We start from the raw sequence: 20,213 nt of genomic DNA, 5'->3' as shown, positions 1-20,213 counted from the left end.
AGATCTCGTTTGTGATTTTCCTTTTCACTTTGAGTGTTTCTGGATTTTATGCTGAGAGATCAGAGGAAAGTTGTACTGCTCATGAGACTTAAAGGTGTTCACTGTTATGTCTCAGTGTCATCTCAGATTATTCTCCTAAAATCTGTTTGGAGAAAGAAAAAGTAGATAGCAGCCAAATTAACTGATCTTGAGAGAATTTGATGAGAAATGTTTGAGTTCCTATTGAGATCTCTGACTTTTAATTACAGACTTTCGTATCTTGGCAAATCTGAGAAGAGTTTGAGACATTGTTGAGATCTCTTCTGAAACTCAAGGTGAGAAATGTAAGATTTCTGGGGGGGTTTTCTCAAGAGAAACATATGAGAAACATATGGGGGGGCTTGAGCCCCTGCCCCTTTGATTGTGAAAGTGCCTCCAAACGCAATTTCTACCGAGAGGGACACCCCCCATCCCTTTCCCACCCCCCAGACTTTCGGATCTTGGCAAATCTGAGAAGAGATTGAGACATTGTTGACATTGTTCTCTTCTCAAACTCTAGAGGAGACAAATGTTTACTCGGGTCTTTTTCTCAGGAGAAAAATCTGAGAAGCAGAATCTTTTGCAAATGTTTCCACTTCATTTAATCTCATTGCTGTCTAGAAGAAACAATTGAGATTTCATGTGTGATTTTTCTTTCCTAAGGGCAGAGCTGTTAATGAAGATGAAGGCTTCCCGAATCTTTGCATCTCATGTCTAGCGACTTTTTCCCGACCTCTCCTCAGAGTCTGAATCTCAGACAAATGGCTAATTAACATTAGCTCATAATCTGACTAGCGCTGACCCTGTAACCCCGTCCATTCATCCTTTTTTGTAGTCAGTCTCTGTAGACAACAGCGCCTGCTCTTGATCCTATTAGCACTTTCAGCATCGTCTCTCTCCACCCAGCACGATGCTCGCAGAGGTTTTATTTTCTACCGCAGTGGCCAAATGATGGTGATGCAGCATGCTTGACAGGGTAATTACTTTTAATGAAATAATACGACCATCACAGGCATCAATTAAAAGCCGTGCTCATTAGAGGGGCTTGTGCTCGTCCCTCATCCCTCCGTTTTCTAACGATCCAAACAGCACGGAAGCTAAATCGAAGATTGGTGAATGTTTCCCCCCTTGGGAGCAATGGCACATAACAAAACAAGAGAGAGAGAGGGGAAGACAGAGAAGAAAGGGAGCTTGTCAACAGTGAAAGAGAAAAAAACAGACTGTACACACACATAGTTCTGTTTATCTTTATAATAATACAATAAAATGTGGGCATAATTAAATGACCTGTTTTGCTTGTTGTTGTTTTTTTTTTGTTTTTTTCTCAGAGATATTCTCAGGCCTCTGCTAAGACCTCACTCCAGAGACTCCAGATACATGACATTAGAAACCTCACACAACAGACTTATACTGAAAAACCTTGCCTAATAGACCTCACGCCAGAGACCTCACTCTAAAAACATCACATTAGAAACCTCACACAATAGACTTATACTAAAAAACCTCACCTGAGAGACCTCACGCCAGAGACCTCACTCCAAAAACATCTCATTAGAAACCTCACACAACCGACTTATACTGAAAATCCTCACCTGATAGACCTCACGCCAGAGACCTCACTCCAAAAACATCACATTAGAAACCTCACACAACAGACTTATACTGACAAACCTCACCTGATAGACCTCACGCCAGAGACCTCACTCCAAGAACATCACATTAGAAACCTCACACAACAGACTTATACTGACAAACCTCACCTGATAGACCTCACGCCAGAGACCTCACTCCAAAAACATCACATTAGAAACCTCACACAACAGACTTATACTGACAAACCTCACCTGATAGACCTCACGCCAGAGACCTCACTCCAAGAACATCACATTAGAAACCTCACACAACAGACTTATACTGACAAACCTCACCTGATAGACCTCACGCCAGAGACCTCACTCCAAGAACATCACATTAGAAACCTCACACAACAGACTTATACTGACAAACCTCACCTGATAGACCTCACGCCAGAGACCTCACTCCAAAAACATCACATTAGAAACCTCACACAACAGACTTATACTGAAAAACCTCACCTGAGAGACCTCACACCAGAGACCTCACTCCAAGAACATCACATTAGAAACCTCACACAACAGACTTATACTGAAAAACCTCACCTGAGAGACCTCACACCAGAGACTTCAGATACATCACATTAGAAACCTCACACAACAGACTTATACTGAAAAACCTCACCTGATAGACCTCACGCCAGAGACCTCACTCCCAAAACATCACATTAGAAACCTCACACAACAGACTTATACTGACAAACCTCACCTGATATGAGAGACCTCACTAAGTTCATTTTATTTACTTTTAGTTTTGTTAAAATATGTCTATAATTTTTTATTAATTTTTATTTTAGTTTTAGCTTCAAATCAAACTGAATGAAAATGATAAATGTTGCCTTGGCAACTAGATAAAATAAGTTATAATATATATATATATTTTTTTACTTGATTTCACATAACATTTATTTTAAGTAACATTAATGTTTTTTATGGTTTGAAGTTTTAATTTTAGTTAATAATAACTCCAGAGAGCTCACATTATAAAGCTCATGCCAGAGACCTCTGCAGACACTTAATAATGCTGTAGAATGAGATTATAGAAACAAAAGTTTTTCCCAATCTAAACTCTTGAAAGTTGTTTTATGAAGACTGCGGTGGAAAGCGTCTAACATGTCCTGTGTGTTATGTAATTTCCAGTTATTATTTCATCCCAGGATTCAAGCCCCACTTTCTCATGGACACAGAGGCTCCTAATTGATTTATCTCTCTCTTATTCCCTTCTTCATCTTGCTTTTCTCTCCCTTGCTCTCTTTTTCTCTCACTCTCCTTTTCTGCAGCAATTTGGGAAGATCTTAGACGTGGAGATTATCTTTAATGAAAGAGGATCAAAGGTATGAATGACGCTTGCTTTCTTCTCCTCTCTGTTTGTGTAGCGACGCTCTCTTCTGAACTCTTTATTGGCTTAGAGACGCCGGTTTGATCTTCCTCAAGTCAGATTAAAGACTATAAAGTCAAAGAACAAAACAGACATGGCAGTGCACATAATCAGAGCGCGAGGTCAGCTGTCGCTCCGCTCGCAGGACTTCATGATAATCTGGTGTTTGCTCAGACGACAGAGAGAATCAAGTACAAACTCTTGCTGCTGATGTCGACTGCAGTCTTTGCTGTGCTGTATGAATAATAATAATAATAGCGATGTCAATTAACCTATTATTTTCCCTCCAAAGCTGTGACAGATAGGTGAGACCGGGGCTAGTTGTCACACTGACTGTTTCTCACGTTAGATTCATTTTTGCAAGATATTTTGGAGAACTACTTGCTGGAACTTTAAACATTAAAACTCCCTAAATGTTTAACAGATTTTGCTTGTTTAATTTTAATCAAAGGAATTCCCTTAGACTTGCAAGTCTAGAATACAAAAAAGGTGACATATCCACCATTATTGGCCAAGATTAAAGATCTATAGAGGGGCATGTTGTCACACTGTATAAAATGGGAATCATCCAATAAATAGGTTTTTACAGGGTATTTAATGCTTTTCATGCAGGAAAATTATTGTTAACTAAGACTAAAAACTATTAAAAACATAAAAGCTTAAAAATAAAGCTGAAATAAACCTAAACTAAAAGAAAATTAGAAATGTTGCCCTGGCAACTAATTGAAATCATTTTAAGTACTAAAATTACTAACTGGAAATAAATAAAAGTTAAAACTGAAATAAAAATAATTGAAACCTAAATAGTAATATAAAAAAAAAACCTAATAAAAATTACTATAGCACATAACAAAAATACTAAACATTAAAATAAAATGAATAATAAATTTATAAAAATTTAAATAAAATATAATTCAAAATATTAATAAAAATAATAATATAAAATAATATAACAAAATTACTAAACATTAAAATAAAATCAATAATAAATTAATACAATGAAAATAATATATAATTCAAAATATTAATAAAAATAATAATATATAAATAATATAACAAAATTACTAAACATTAAAGTAAAATAATAATAAATTAATAAAATGAAAATAAAATATAATTCAAAATAATAGTAAAAAAATAAAATATAAATAATAGTAAAATAGCACAGTCTTAATTTATTATATATTATTATTAAAAAAAAAAATGTTGAAATAGCCAAAAAATATACTAAAATATCAAAATATTGATTTGGGATGGATGTCAATAAAATATCAATAATATCAATAAAATTATATATATATATATATATATATATATATATAAAATATTATATTGTGACTGTTGTGGCTGTCTTAATTTATTATATATTATTATTAAAACACAAAAAATTATGTGTGTGTGTATATATATATATATATATATATTTATTTTCCTCATTATTATATTGTGACTGTTGTAGTTATATAGTTTTGTTGTGACAACTAGCCCCGGTCTCTCCCATAACTGTCTTCTGATTGAAGCTTTATCCCCGTTTTACCATAAAGTCATAAAAAATAGGGCATCTAAGCATTTGAAATCCAGGTTCTTTACTGGCATTAATGGTTCCAAGAAGAACCTTTAACATCCAAGGAATCTTTCCATTCCACAAAAGGTTCTTTAGATGTTTAAAATGTTCTTCACACTAAGAAAATAGATTCTTTATTTTCACTGAAAGGTTCTTTCTACAACATCACTGTAAAAACCCCTCTTGGAAGTGTTATTTTTAAGAGTGTATGGAGGTGTTTCAGACATAAAGCACACAGTCAGTGTTTGGTCCTGCGTGTCTCTCTGTGGATGGTGTGTAATCGTGTCCCCGACAGCTAGATAAGATGGAGATGACAGCGTGCTCTGCTCGAGCAACCATTCACTGTTGTGTGTGCCCTACAAAGCCCATTACCCATGATGCCTTGCTGTCCCCACCACCAGCGTTGCTGTATAATAAACCCACCGGCCCATTAATAAACAATCTATTTTCTAAGAAGCAGCAATTTGCATTCAATATGTTTGTCCCTTTTGAAAAATGGGCTCTCTTTCACCCCTCTGTGTAAGCTAATTATTGCATGATAAAACAGCAGAGAAGAGCAGAGCAGATGCAGTCATGTGAGATGTCCACAGGATTCATTTGGCCCTCAGTTTCCTTCCTCAATTTATTCCTTTATCTCTCTGACTGATGTATATATCAAGCAGAAGGCACTGAAGATCCTGCGTGTGAGAGCATCTAATATTAACCCACCCCTCGGGCTGATAGTAGCTCATCCTGTATTATCCAAACACCATCCAACAGTCCATCATCTGCAGCCCCGCCCCCTCTTCACTCTTATTGGCCGTTGTATTATGATGACCCCAGACAATCTTTCACACTTAACCTGGGTTAATCTCTTAACCCCTGGGTTAAGGCGGACAGTATGAAAGATATATTTTAATATGATATGTGTTTCTGAGCTGAATTTTCTGCATCATTCCTGCAATTAAACATTATTTCAGAATATTATGAATATTAAAATTATATATATATATATATATATATATATGTGTGTGTGTGTGTGTGTGTGTGTGTATATTAGTGCTGTCAATCGAAAAAAATAACTAATTAATCTCACATTTTTTTCTGAAATTAAAAACATTGGAGTTTTTAATATTTTTATATTGTAATAATTTCACAGTTAATCTCCAAATTATTGTAGAAACAACTTAAAGACAGTATATTTTAAATATTTGTTTAATGGCTTTTTATGAATGAAGGCCAGTATCACTGATACTAATACTGCTCCTGATCTCTCTATGAAATTGATTTATTTAATTATAGACATTCAACATGACTGTATAACTGAAAGTTATCGATTTTTATTGAACATTTATTATGCTTTAAAAAAATAACTTTTAATTTAAGAACACTTAAAACAATCTTCACATAAACCCATTATAGTAAATGTCATATCTGCCTATGGCCTTCCAGAATATGCAGAGTAATATACATAATATACAGAAATTGAATCAAGTTATCAAACACTTTACAGTCTTCACTGCATAAATGATAAATTAAATATAGTTTAATCCTTATTAAAGCTACAAACCTTTGTTCTTTGATGAACATTAATGACAGACATCACAGCAACTGGTTTATTAGGCTGCTGTCACTTTAAGAGCTGCCGCTGTCGAACTTGACGCGGCTCTGACGCTCATCTCATTTTCTCTTTAAATTCATTAAAAACATTATTTAACTCTTTTAAGACTCTTATTATGAGGATACTTGAAAAAACGGGCATTTTGGCATAATTCTGTGTGTTATTGTTTGTTCAAGCACGAAAGAGATCTCGATACTGGCGCGTGTCTTTCTGTCACACGAGTCGTTTGTGTGTCACATGACACGACATTTACAGACAGCACGTTCTTGTTCTTATCTTGTGGCGCTTGAATGGTTTGAAAGCATTTGAGTGAATAAGAGTGTGATCATAACGCTAGACAAATTATGATGGAAAAAAAACAGATGCTGCATTAATTGTGTTAAATATTTTAAACACGTTAAACTGAAGAAAAAATTAATCGCTAATTATGACAGCACTAATATGTGTATATATATCAGATTTTAGCCCGGATTTGAAATGTGTTATTGATGTGTCATTTTGATGAACAGTTACACAGATTTCAGTCTTTCCTCATTCATGTAAATGAAGTTTTACTTGCTTAGCTGCCTAGTGGTGTTATTAATATGGCCGCTGAGTGAACTGACTTGTTTTATCTCTGAGTAAAGCACTTGTAATGTTCTGGAAGGGTTTTATAGGTGTTATATGTTACTTCTGCTTAATCTGTCACTATAACATGACCTGACTGAACCTCTTTATATACAGACTGTGTGTCTGCTTCTCTGTAACCCTCATGTTTCCTTCCTTTCGTGGGCTCCTGACTCTCTCCAAACCCCTTCAATGCTGTTTCTCTCTCTTTCCTCCCGCTTCACTCCATGCGTCCGCAGGGCTTTGGCTTTGTAACTTTTGAAACGAGCGCAGACGCAGATCGCGCGCGGGAGAAACTAAACGGTACAATCGTAGAAGGACGTAAAATCGAGGTGCTTTCCTTTTCCCCTACTCTCCGTCCTCCTTTCCTGCCTGCTGACCTCATTTCCTGTACTCATCCTGAGATTTCCGAGCATCTGCATGCTACCTGTCCAAGTGTGTGTGTGTGTGTGTGTGTGTGTGTGTGTGTGTGTGTGACATCTTAAAGGAATATTCTGGGTTAAATACAACATGCTCTATTGACAGCTTCTGTGACAGACACTACACTGTAAAAAAATATTTCATGATTTGTTATCACAACATTTTTTCTTTTGTCAAGTCAACTTAGATAATTAATGTGGTTCAGATAACATATTTGAGTTTCTGTTGATTAAACCACTTTCTTTCATTGTATTAACTCAAATTTTTAATTTCAGTGAACTCAAAATTTTAAGGCATCCAGGTAACTTAATTAAGTTAAACCAACAGTTAATTTTTACAGTGTAGGGTTAATCTAAATAAAACCATAAAAACTAGTCCAGGTCATATTTCACCCCAAAAATGAGTAAAATAATACAAGAAACATGTTTTTAACCATGTATAAGCAGTTAAACCAATCATAACCAGCTGTATTTTAACTGATAATACAGACGGCCAGATCAGATATCATGTTCAAATGTTGTTTACTTTTGTTAATCATGGGAGATTTTTGTTCAATGCTTGTGTATGTCATCAGTTAACACCAGAAATTTCGCAAAATATCCGAATATAACACATTCTGTAAAGTGTTGTGTGCATGGTTTAGAAGAGCCGAAAGAGATGCATTGTGGGTCATTACAGGCACAGTTGGGAGATATTACTCACATGCATGCGTGTTTTGCATGAGCGCAGTATTTTTATGCATGTGTTTTTGATGTATGTTCCTGCAGCCCGCTCACATCTCTCTCTGTCTCTCTCTCTCTCAGGTGAACAACGCCACGGCGAGAGTGATGACGAATAAGAAAGTAGTAAACCCGTACACAAACAGTAAGAGCGCCTCTCTGCTCATAAATCTCCTTAAAATGACAAAACGGCCTGTCACCTGCTGCCTCAGCATTACAGCTGCTTAACGCTCCTGACTATCACTGACAGATGTTATTTTAACCCCAGTGGGATCTATTAAAACACACGCTCAGGTGTTTGCCGGATATTTCCATCTCTGTCCTGTGTTTCTGCAGGCTGGAAGCTCAATCCGGTTGTAGGAGCCGTTTACGGACCGGAGCTCTACGCAGGTGAGGAAACCCGCTGGGGAATATCGCGTTATTTTGTTGTCTTGCACACCTGTTTACGCAAAAGTCAATTTGTCAGGTGCTGAAACATTTGCATTTTTTTTCTCCCTGAAGAAAATATTAATTCATAATTTAAGATTTTACTCATTGTGAAACTAAAGACCAGCCGAATGCTGTGAGTGTATGTTAGAAATCAGGAATGGTGAGAGAACATTGTGCTTGGTACATTTTTTATCTTCAAACCAAACTTGGGTCTTCATTCGACAAAGTTTGAAGGGGTCCTTGATTATGATTTCACTTTTTTAACTTTAGTTAGTGTGTAATGTTGCTGTTTGAGAATAAACAACGTCTGCAAAGTTACGATGCTCAAAGTTTAATACAAAGGGAGATATTTTCTTTTACAGAAATCGCTTTTTAAGGACTACAACAAACGGCTGGTAGGGACTACAACAAGCTTCTTCCTGGGTTAGTGACATCACTAACTCTAAAATTTACATAAACCCCGCCCCCGAGAACACGCAACAAAGGGGGTGAGGCCATGTTGGGCTGCTTTAGAGTAGAGGAAGAGTTGTTGTTGTAGAGTGTTGTTGCCATGCCGTCATTTTACTCTGGACTGCTTCACAAATGAGGGTCAATTCAATGCTGGATTTTCACAAAAGTTTAACATGACGGCACATGCTAGTCGATGAGTGGAATCAACTCCACAGCAACTACATAAATTTATCCACTAACCATTCAGAAACGTCTAAAAGTTGTAACTTCTTCCTGAGTCTCTCCATCAGTGTGCGACTCCGGTTTGAACAATGTAAGGCTGAACAACGTTACTGACAATCATCATTTTGGCTGCGTGAGATTCTCCAGCTTTGTTGTTGTTGAGCAACCGCAGCACAAGCTGTTAAAGCTCCGTCCTCTTCTGGAAAGCGGGCCGGGAGCAGCAGCTCATTTGCATTTAAAGGGACACACAAAAACGGCGTGTTTTTGCTCACACTGAAATGGGGGCAAGTTTGACAAGCTATAATAAATGATCTGTGGGGAATTTTGAGCTGAAACTTCATAGACACATTCTGGGGACACCAGAGACTTATATTATATCTTGTGTAAAGGGCATTATAGGTCCCCCCGTTTTAGACCCTGTTTACACCTGTATTTAGCGACCAAAACGCATCTTAATATCAGGTGTAAACAAAGCTCTAGTGATGCTTGTCATTTAACTGTCGTTATTGACCTAGACAAGCTCACTGCAGCTCACTGTATTAAGGGGGCTGTCCCACTCGGCTCGATCTGGGGTTAAATGTCTCGCTCAAAGGCGCAGTGCTGATGTCAGTAATTTTCCACTTTATGGAAGTGAACCCAAGACTGCTGCGTTAGCGCTCGAATCTACCAGCACCCCAATAAAACTACTCATGCTAGCGTGTTATTAGTGAAACTAGATGCCACGTTGGTTTCCATTACCAATAAAAGCACACGCTATTGAACACATCATAACCGCTGTTTTAATTTATTGCAGTCAGATGGTGGTCGTGTCATTAGCGCTGCTAGTTAGCTCTCGGCTCAATTTGATTAGCAGTCACGGATCACATTTCTTTTAAAACTCTTCGGTGGCACAAATGAAGAATTCAGCACAGAGTAATTGGCTTCAGTTCATTTTGCGCACTCTGTTTTGAGTTCATTCTGATTTGCCCTCGAGTCTCAATGACTGTAAAAGTCTTTCATAAGGAAAATGAAATGACATTAGAGCTCAGCAGAGCCATACGCTAACATACGCTAACACATAGAACAGACAAACTAATCCACCACAACACATCTAAACATATGGGGTTACATACATGTTTAAATAACACTAGACAATTGACATCACTGACTTATAGATGAATGGCTATATAGGCTATACACACACATTATAATTTATCACTTATTTATACATATTTATATACTATAGATAGATAGATTGACAGACAGCCAGTCAGATTCATTGTACATACTATTGTACATTTTAAAAAAAAAAAAACAGGTAATTCAGTCTTTTTTTGTCATTGCAGACAGTATAAAGGGAATGAACTAGAGAGATATGCAGCGCTGCTCATGTTCTTGTGTGTGTGTGTGTGTGTGTGTGTGTGTGTGTGTGTGTGTGTGTGTGAAGCATCCACTCACAGTTATCAGATTGTGAAGTCTCTGTACTGTGGATGGGTTTTCCGGGTGCGTCAGATTGGCTTTCAGTTGGCTAACAGAACGAGAGCGATGGAGTGAAAGATGCCGCCGGCCTCTCGGAGTGTAATCGAGCAGCGAGACACAGACTCACGGGGGTTTCTCTCCGTTTATTGCCGTCTGTTATATGAAGCCTTTGCATTCTGATGAGACGAGCTGCTAGTATTTCATCTGGAGGAAGTTCATGGTCCGTCTCAGAGCCCGACCCTTTAAATAACACAGATCATCTCAGGGCTGTGCGTTCCCTCGTCACGCCGCTGAGACACACAGACTGCTGCGTTTCAGTTTATCAGGACTAAACATCAACATATGTTCAGAAGTGGCTGTCGTCCTGCAGTCACTAAAATATAATATATATATATATATATATATATATATATATATACACACACACACACACTAATAATGTTTCTCCTCTCACTTATTTAAAACAGCGAAATTAGGTCATTTACTCACACTCATGTTGTTCCAAACCCGTTCATTCATTCATTCATGCTATTTGGGCACCTTTTGGACTCTGAATTCACACTTAAAATGTGAATTTTATTGTTTTAGATATAAAATATGTCTAACCAAGTGGCATCTGCATAAAATTATGCTATACACTGTAAAAAAAACAAAAAAAAATCATAATCGGTAAGTCCTGGCAGCTTATGTTTTTACATTATTGTAACTAATCAAAATAAGTTAAGCAATTTCAACTTTTTAAGTCATACAGAATTCAACTAGCTTGTGCAAGTCCTTTCAACTTAAATTATATTAAACTGACTTTAAAAAATCAAGTTGATTATACTTTTAAAAATTTAATTTAATTAATAAAATAATAATTATACAATTATGTGTAATAGTATATTTTATAAGTTGTATAATTATTTTAAATAAATTGCATATATTATTATTATAAATATATCAAATATATAAAAAAACCTTAACTTAAAATTGAGTATAACTATATAATATTTACAATTATTTATTAGTATATATAAGTATATACATATTATTTTATTTATAAATGTATATAATAATATAAAATATACATTGTAATTATATATATATATATATATATATATAAATTAAAATAACATATACAGTATTATTATATTATGTAAATAGTGTAACATTACTCAAAAATATTAATATAAAAATGTATTATATAGCAAGTACATATATATATATTATTTATATTAATATTTTAAGTAATATGTTTATAATAATTAATATAATATTGTATACATTGTGCTACTTTAATTTATATAATATAATTATAGATATATAATTATATAAATTAAAATAACACAATTTATACAATATTATTATTATATTATGTTATGTTATATACTATTATGTAATTAGTAAAATAATAATTATACAATTGTGTAATAGTATATTGTATAGTAATAAATTGCATATATTATTAATATAAATATATCAAATATAAGAAATTCTTAATTTAAAATTGATTATAACTATATAATATATACAATTATATACTACATCTAAATATATACATATTATTTTATTTATATATTTATACAATTATATAAAATATGCATTTTAATTATAGATATAAAATTGTTTAAATTAAAATGACAATTTATACAATATTATAATATTGCGTAAATAGTGTAATTATTATAAACATATTACTTAAAAAATATTAATATAAAAAGTTATTATATAGTAAGTATATATATATATATATATATATATATATATATATATATATATTAATATTTGTAAGTAATGTTTATATAATAATTACACTATTTACATAATATAATATTATATAAATTGTGTTATTTTAATTTAAATAATTTTATATCTATAATTAGTTACCATATATATATATATATATATATTATGTGTGTGTGTGTGTGTGTATTTATACTGCTATATACTATATACTACTAATAGATTTTTATGATAGTCCTGTAAAGCTCTCATGGTACAGCTCAGCGTCTGCAGTCTTCACATGTGTTGTGTTTGTCAGTGTGTAGTGAGATGATGTGTAGGTGTGTTTTATTGAGGTTTGTGTGTGCTTGACTGTAGTAAGGAGTACTTGTGCTGATGGAAGCCTTTGTGGCGCCAGATTCTTCGCTCTTCTTTGTTGTTTGCAACCCAAACCTTCCCATGAGCCTCTAGTGATGAGTCTGAGGTAATGAGCTCAGAGAGTATCCGGCCCGGCCTCGCTCTGGAATCCAGTCGCTCCGTTGCGATGATGGTTTTGTGTGTTGGCACTGCTGATGGAAATGTAGACGCTGAATATCTTTTCAAATGACTTTGACGAATGAAGAAAAGCATCGCTCGTACTGATAACGCCCAACATGACTCTTATTAAAGGTCTTTTACACTGAGAATCACTTTACACTGAGAGGAGGTTTATTATATGAGGGAATAATTCACCATCACTTCTGTCATCGTTTATTCTCCCATATGTTGTTGTTTAGTGCAACAAAAAAAAGACTTTGCCATACAATGAAAACACACTGTGACCAAGTGTTTTCATGCTCCGAAAAGAAAATATAAAGCAGCTAATGAGTAAATGATGACACAATTCTTGATTTTTTTTTTGCGGATCTCTTCCTTTAAGCTGTTGTGTAGTCCCTGTAACTCCAGTCAGATCCGGTCTGAAGTGTCTTAATGAGTGTAGATGAGCTCTCTCATTGTTGCTCGGCACGTTACGGAGATAATGAAGCACTTGCGGTTGATTTGATTAATCTGCGTCTCTTCCCCGGCATGTGGATTATTCTCTCTAACTCCTTCACACAACTGGAAGCTGTAAATGAGATCGAGCGGGTGACGCGTCCGGTTATGAGTCCTTCAGCAGAGTAACTGTCCTGTCAGTGACTGTATAGAGTCACTATTATGTCTTTCTCTCTATTCATGCTTTTCTGAGCTGTTTTTTTTTTTTTTTCTGGGGGTTTATAAAAACAGCATGTCGACTGCTTTGATGAATGTGTTTTTATTGAGGCAGTGTAGCCTATCGCCTGCTCATTATGAGCTTAAATTTACATATATCAAACACACGGCATGATTCAGATGTCTGTACTAGAGGAGACACTTTTGAGGAGTCAGACATTATTTTTCAATGACTGATTCTTACCTTTTTATAATTAAAATGTGTACAAGATATTTATCTTGTTGAACTGATACAAAAAAAAAAATCTGATATGTCCTTTCATTGTGTGATTCATTGATCAGTCAGTGTCAGGATAAAGTAACCAAGTCCTTGTACACAAACAGATTGTATACAGGCAAGTCTTGGTAAACTCGGACAGATTTATGATGTAAACTCACAATACCAGTGATGTAGCAAACTAACAGAGATCAAACTATATGTCTTGACATGAACGTGATTTCAGCAAGTACAACATATTTGTTGATCCTGGAACAACATTCCAATCAACCAATCAGATTTGAGGGGCAAGTTTACCATTTATGTCAAGTTTAGGCTTATAACCTGGGTTAGGTGCTTCCACAACAGTGTTATTCAACTATCATTTCGCTCTGATTTTAGGGGTAATTTATGGGTAGGGTTAGGTTTAGGGGTTGGGAAAAGGTTAGGACTACATTTTCAGATAGGAATGTTGTTCCAGGATCAACATAATATGTAGATCCAGGAACATGTCTGTCTTGGCAAAATCACGGTGACCATGTCTTGAGGAGATTATTCTAAGCATCTAAGACTTATATAATGATTAAATAGCATAGATAATGATTAAAAATGATAAAATTATATTTGGTGCCAATAAAATGGGTAAACAAACAACAGGAAAATGTTTAAAAAATACTTTTGTTGGCCTTTAAAAATTGTAAAAGAAAAAAAAGAAAAAAAGGAAAACAAGAAAAATGGTCAAAAGATACTTCTGGTGGGCAATAAAATGGGGAAAATGAGAAAAAATGGGGGGAAAATACATTTGGTGGGCAATAAAATGGATAAAAATAAGAAAGAAAAATGCATTTGCTGGCCAATAAATTGGTAAAAAATAAGGGGAAAAAAAACGGTTAAAAAGGTTTTTGGTGGCCAATAAAATGGGTAAAAAAACAAAAAAACCATTTGTTGTGCCATAAAATGGATAACAATAAGGGGAAAATGGTTTTAAAAAGCATTTTCTGGCCAATAAATTGGTTAAAAATAAGACAAAAAAATGGTTTAAAAGGCTTTTGGTGGCCAATAAAAAAGGTATAAGGGGAAAAATGGTGAAAATGTATTTAAATGGATGAAAATAAGGGGGCAAAGGTTAAAAAGCATTTTCTGGCCAATAAATTGGTTAAAAATAATAAGAAAAAAAAAATGGTTAAAAAAAAAATTTGGTGGCCAATATGGGTAAAAAAAATAAGAAAAAATGAATAAAATGCATTTTTTGGCCAATAAATTGGTTAAAAATAAGGTGAAAAAAGTAAAAAAATAAATAAACAAATAAAAAATAAATAAACAAAAGGCCAATAAAATTGGTAAAAAAAAAAAAACATTTGGTGTGCCATAAAATGGATAACAATAAAGGGAAAATGGTTTTAAAAAGCATTTTCTGGGCAATAAATTGGTTAAAAATAAGACAAAAAAATTGTTAAAATGGCTTTTGGTGGCCAATAAAATGGGTAAAAAGAAAGAAAAAAAATTCATTTGCTGGCCAATAAAAAAGGTATAAAGGGAAAAATTGTGAAAATGCATTTAAATGGATGAAAATAAGAGGGGAAAGGTTAAAAAGCATTTCCTGGTTATTAAATTGGTTAAAAATAGGACAAAAAATGATTAAAAAGGTTTTTGGTGGCCAATAAAATGGGTAAAAATTAAGAAAAAAATGGTTAAAATGCATTTGCTGGCCAATAAATTGGTTAAAAATAAGAAAAAAATTGTTAAAAAGGCTTTTGGTTTCCAATAAAATGGGCAAAAAAGGAAAAACTGGTGGCCGATAAATGCGTAATATGATGATAAAATGAGAGCAGAAGATCACAGAGACAGAAAGAAACCATTAAGCAACCACACAGAACACTCTCGCAACAAGACGATGAGTTTTGCATGTGCAAACACCACTCAGCTTGTCTTGAAATATCTAGTTGCGTCACAGAGACACATGCAGCACATCTTCTGTTCTGTGTGTCCTCATAACCGCCAGTGAGCAGGAGTTGCTGATGCTCTATGTGTGTGTGTGTGTGTTTGCAGTGGCGGGTTTCCCGTATCCCGCGGCAGGAGCGACGGTGGCGTACAGAGGGGCTCATCTGAGGGGCAGAGGCCGTGCCGTTTACAACACCTTCCGTACGGCTCCTCCTCCTCCACCCATCCCGGCGTACGGAGCGTGAGTCCCGTCTGATACTCTCTTCATACTCACTGACATGATCAGTTTAACTGCTCTGACACTGTTAGATGAGAGCAAAGCTTCAACTCAACTGAGTCAAGTTTGATTCATAATTGATGAACTTTACAGTTATTGAACTGAACTGAATCAAATTGAATAACGACACTGTTGTCTTCTGTAGAGCTGCTGTGCAGATGAAATTATATTCGTTTCATAATTCAATAACTTTGCAATATTGTTTATTAGAGTGAAGCTGCTTTAAACAGTCTGTATTGTATAGAGCGCAATAGAAATAAATGTGACTATTTACTCATCCGCAGCAGAATCCTCTTCATTTGGAGGCTTTTCACAGCAAATATTGATCCGTGCGACGCTAATTAAATTAATTACTCAGGATGCCGTCTAATTAATGCAATTAAAGGATTGATGGCTGTATCTGGACGTGACGTGGTCCTGCATGCAGAAGCAGCTCTCATACTTCATCTCTCTGCACCAGAGTGATTTATTTCTCGCAGTCATGTGACTTTATTCTGCACCATCCTGTTCCTCCTGACGCAGCAGTTCTCATGCTCATTTCTTGCGTGTGATTGGTGATAATCAGGCGCTCTCTTTGTCTCGTTGTTGAACGCAGGGTGGTGTATCAGGACGGATTCTACGGAGCCGAGATCTACGTGAGTAACTTTATTTCTTGAGGGATGAGAGAGGAGTGAAATTCCAGTCCTGGAGCTCTGGAGTCCATCAACACAGAAACCTGAACACTGAACTCTAGATCCCCTACACACACACACACACTCACACACACACACACACGTGAATTCATCGTCCATTAGAAAACTTGCTAAATTAGCAACAAATAATAACAATATAGCCAAGGCCTTACCTTGCAAAAAACTTTGTCATTTCATTTGAAAAGCAATCAATTAATCCGAAGGGAAGCTGCGGTGTTGCACAGCTGCAGTGACCGTCATTTTCAAGAAGTACATGTCCTTTTCATTTTTTTTTTTTTTTTGCCCAAGTATTTGATATGCATTTAATATCCAGATTTACCGTGTTAATTTGTATCTGGATTGGATGAACACTTCCATACGCATTTTATGCCCCTGTCCGTCCGACTTTTTTCCACAGACCGGTTTGTTAAGTCGCAGTGCGTTATTATATCGCCTTATCACAAACGAGACACACAGATGGAAATGTTGTTCGTTGTTTTGTTTACTGTAACGCTTATCTGTACATAGGTTTAGTTACCGCCGGCGCTCACTGGAAGACTACATTTTCCAGCATTGCTTGAGATCCACAGCAAACTACGGCAACTCATATAGCTCAAAATACACAGCACTTTTTTCTTTGCGGTGGTTCTAAATGGTATAATTTTGTAAAGAGTTAGAAAGTAATAGAAATTATTAAAGTATTTTGTGTACTTTATTAGGCAATTTTAAAGTAAAACTAATCTGTTTTGATATTTAAATACACTGTTAATTACAATAAAAACTAGCTGAAAAAACATATATTGATAAAAATAGAACAAAGACTTGACTTGGACTTGACCGCAGGGACTTGTGAACATGTCTGACACACACACGCACACACATACATACACACACACATAAACATTCGCACTCTCACACATGCACATATCACACACACACAAACTGACACACACTAACTCTCACACAACATGCACGCACACTCACACACTCACTCTTACGCACACACACTCTCACACAGACACACACTCACACACACACACACACACACACACACACACACACAATGACGCCTTGATAACATTTACATTCTGAACAACACTTCACAGTGTTCAAATTCCTCAACATGAGCACATAACAACTGAATAATGAAGTGTACATCTACTGTCAGTATATCCAGCTCTGTCTGGACACACACTGTATTATCACCCCGAGGTACAGTTGGATATTTCCTGCATACATACAGGAAATGTAAAGACGCTCATATGTAATCTGCTAAACGCTACTATAAGGCATGAAGATATTGAGATGTTATAAATGTTAACAGTATGATTTTCTGTAAAGCTGCTCTGAAACAATGTGCGTTGTGAAAAGCACTATACAAATAAAATTGACTTGACATTTATGCTTTTGGCAGCTGGATTTACCCAAAGCGACTTACATTACATTCAAGATCAATATTTTATAAGTTCATGCGTTCCCTGGGAGTCAAACCCATGACCTTGTTGCACTGTTGCTGCAGGCCTCGCAAACCTGGTCTGATGCCCTGGTGTTTTCTTAACCGCTTAAAAAGGAAGAGAAAAGTTGACTTGTTTAACAGCAGTATGTGAGAGAGAGTTTACAGAGAACAGTGTTAGTGTGAGCCGGACTCAAGCAGCAGTGTGTGTGTGTTTGTGTGTGTGTGTGTTTGTGTGTGTGTTCATGTGTGTGTTTGTGTGTGTGTTCGTGTGTTGGAGTGATTTCTTCATTGCTGGTGGTCCTGCTGTCTATGCAGGGACCCTCAGTAGTGAGCGTTCAGTGTGTTTCTCCAGTGAGTCACTGATAAGGTAAAGCGGCTTCAGATAAACGGATTCATCTTCCCGCCGGCGCTGCTGTTCACACACACACACACACACACACACACACACACACACACACTGATAGTGACACACTGACCCTCAGTGACCGCAGGAGGACAAACACGTTCACGCTCATCTCTCTCTCTCATTCTCTGTTTATTGTGTATTTCTGTTCAGTTCTCTGTCCTTTAAGTGTCTTGTGGCTGTTTTAACTTGATTTTCTCCACATTTTTTTCTTTTCTTTATCTATTTTTAAAGAATCTTATCTATTCTTAGCTTTATCTTTGTCTCATCTTCACTGTAAAACCCAAAAAGTTATACAGTAACTCAAACCATTTGCCGATTGCGACTTAAATTCACTTATATTTTAGTATTGCTTTAGTCAATCATTAGTGTAAACTCAAAGATTTTAGGTTTATTCCACTCATTCAGTTTGAATTCAGGTAACAAATCTAAGCCTCAACAACTATATAGCTACTTAAATGGATTGAGGAATCCTCAATCCATTTAAGTAGCTATATAGTTGTTGAGGCTTAGTTAGATTTGTTGCCTGAATTCAAACTGAATGAGGAAACCGATTGCCTTAAATGGTTTAAGTTCATCAAACTCAAAGTAATAAAGTTACAGAAGACTAAGCTAAAACTTACATTGGTACAAATGAGCACTGTAAAACTCAATAAGTTCAGAACACTCAAAACATTTAAGCATTTACATTTAACCCAATCATATTAAGTTCAGCTTACTACAATGAGATTTTGAGTTCACGTAACTTTTTCCTATTAAGTACAATGAACTTTCATTATTATTTGAGTGAAACAAATTAATTTCATTCAATTAATTTGACTGTTCAGTTTTACAGTGTTCTCTTCTCATCATTCTTCCCTCGTCTCTTTCTGTTCTCCGCTGGTCTCCTCTCGTTCTCTCATCTTCAGTGGTGTGGTCTGTTATATTTAGCGTCGGGCTCTCAGTGTCCTGATAAAGGCGTGTTCTGTGTATTGGGCCGGAGGTGCTGACAGTCTGATTTATTACCCCGTGTGTTCGCAGGCTGGGGCTCCAATCAGCACAGTCCCGCAGGAAGTTCACCACGCCTGCTCCTCCTCACTTCCTGTCCCCACAGGAGCGCAGAGGAGGGGTCACGTGACCTCACAATCCCCCGCTCAACCTCTAACCTGATTTCACTCCTTCACTCACAAACTTCTTCCCGTTTAAATTGTTTTCCAAGTGACGGGAAATCAAGCCGTGTAATTCAAGCCTTCCCGTAGTGTTGGAGAGTCTCTGTGTGCTCGTATCAGTAACGCACAAGCCGTTCTGTACTGACTGTCTCAAATTCCCCACACATAAACTTTCAAAATGCGCCACACATTATCAATGTAAAGCTTCCACACTCAGCATCCCAAAAGCGTGTGTTGTAGCGCCTCCCAGTGGCACGTGCTGGAGGTTCATGGGCGTTCTGTGTGTACCGGGCCGGAGAATGTAAAACAGCGGCTGTTCTCGTTCTGACGCTCTGATTAATGTGTGTTATTAGCGATCTGCCTACAGACAAATGAGCTCGACTCCACCTCAGAGTCTCTGCTGATTATGATACAAGCGCCAAATCAACAGAATCTGCTCCGTTTTCAAAAACACAGAGGCAGATGTGTTTCAAAACATAGAGATCTGCATCTGAAAGCATCATATGCACACTTTTGAGATGCTTTGCTACACACTCTCAGAGAAAAAAAGGTACAAAAGCTGTCACTGGGGCTGTACCCTTTCAAAAGGTGCTCATTTAGGTTCTAATATGCACCCTTAAGGGGTAAAAAAAGGTGTACCGCTTGTTCTGAGAGTGCATAATCCTGAAGAA

General features: G+C 36.1%; 1 protein-coding gene across 12 annotated transcripts in view; it reads left to right on the top strand.

Annotated features, from left to right (window-relative positions):
- The window catches only part of rbfox3b (RNA binding fox-1 homolog 3b), a 327,667-nt gene that overhangs the window by 283,926 nt on the left and 23,528 nt on the right, over nucleotides 1-20,213 (top strand). For 10 of the 12 annotated variants that reach the window (XM_051887979.1, XM_051887972.1, XM_051887981.1 and 7 more), the window contains 6 exons: nucleotides 2,933-2,986; nucleotides 7,040-7,132; nucleotides 8,024-8,084; nucleotides 8,276-8,329; nucleotides 15,696-15,828; nucleotides 16,460-16,499. In XM_051887979.1, the coding sequence (XP_051743939.1) occupies nucleotides 2,933-2,986; nucleotides 7,040-7,132; nucleotides 8,024-8,084; nucleotides 8,276-8,329; nucleotides 15,696-15,828; nucleotides 16,460-16,499 (435 nt within the window). The remainder of the gene's footprint in view (nucleotides 1-2,932; nucleotides 2,987-7,039; nucleotides 7,133-8,023; nucleotides 8,085-8,275; nucleotides 8,330-15,695; nucleotides 15,829-16,459; nucleotides 16,500-20,213) is intronic. The other 2 variants (XM_051887974.1, XM_051887978.1) reach the window with 2 other exon arrangements.

The sequence above is a fragment of the Ctenopharyngodon idella genome, chromosome 3 (assembly GCF_019924925.1).
Source record: "Ctenopharyngodon idella isolate HZGC_01 chromosome 3, HZGC01, whole genome shotgun sequence".
NCBI classification, from domain to species: domain Eukaryota; kingdom Metazoa; phylum Chordata; class Actinopteri; order Cypriniformes; family Xenocyprididae; genus Ctenopharyngodon; species Ctenopharyngodon idella.
This window is presented reverse-complemented; position numbering and strand designations above follow the sequence as displayed.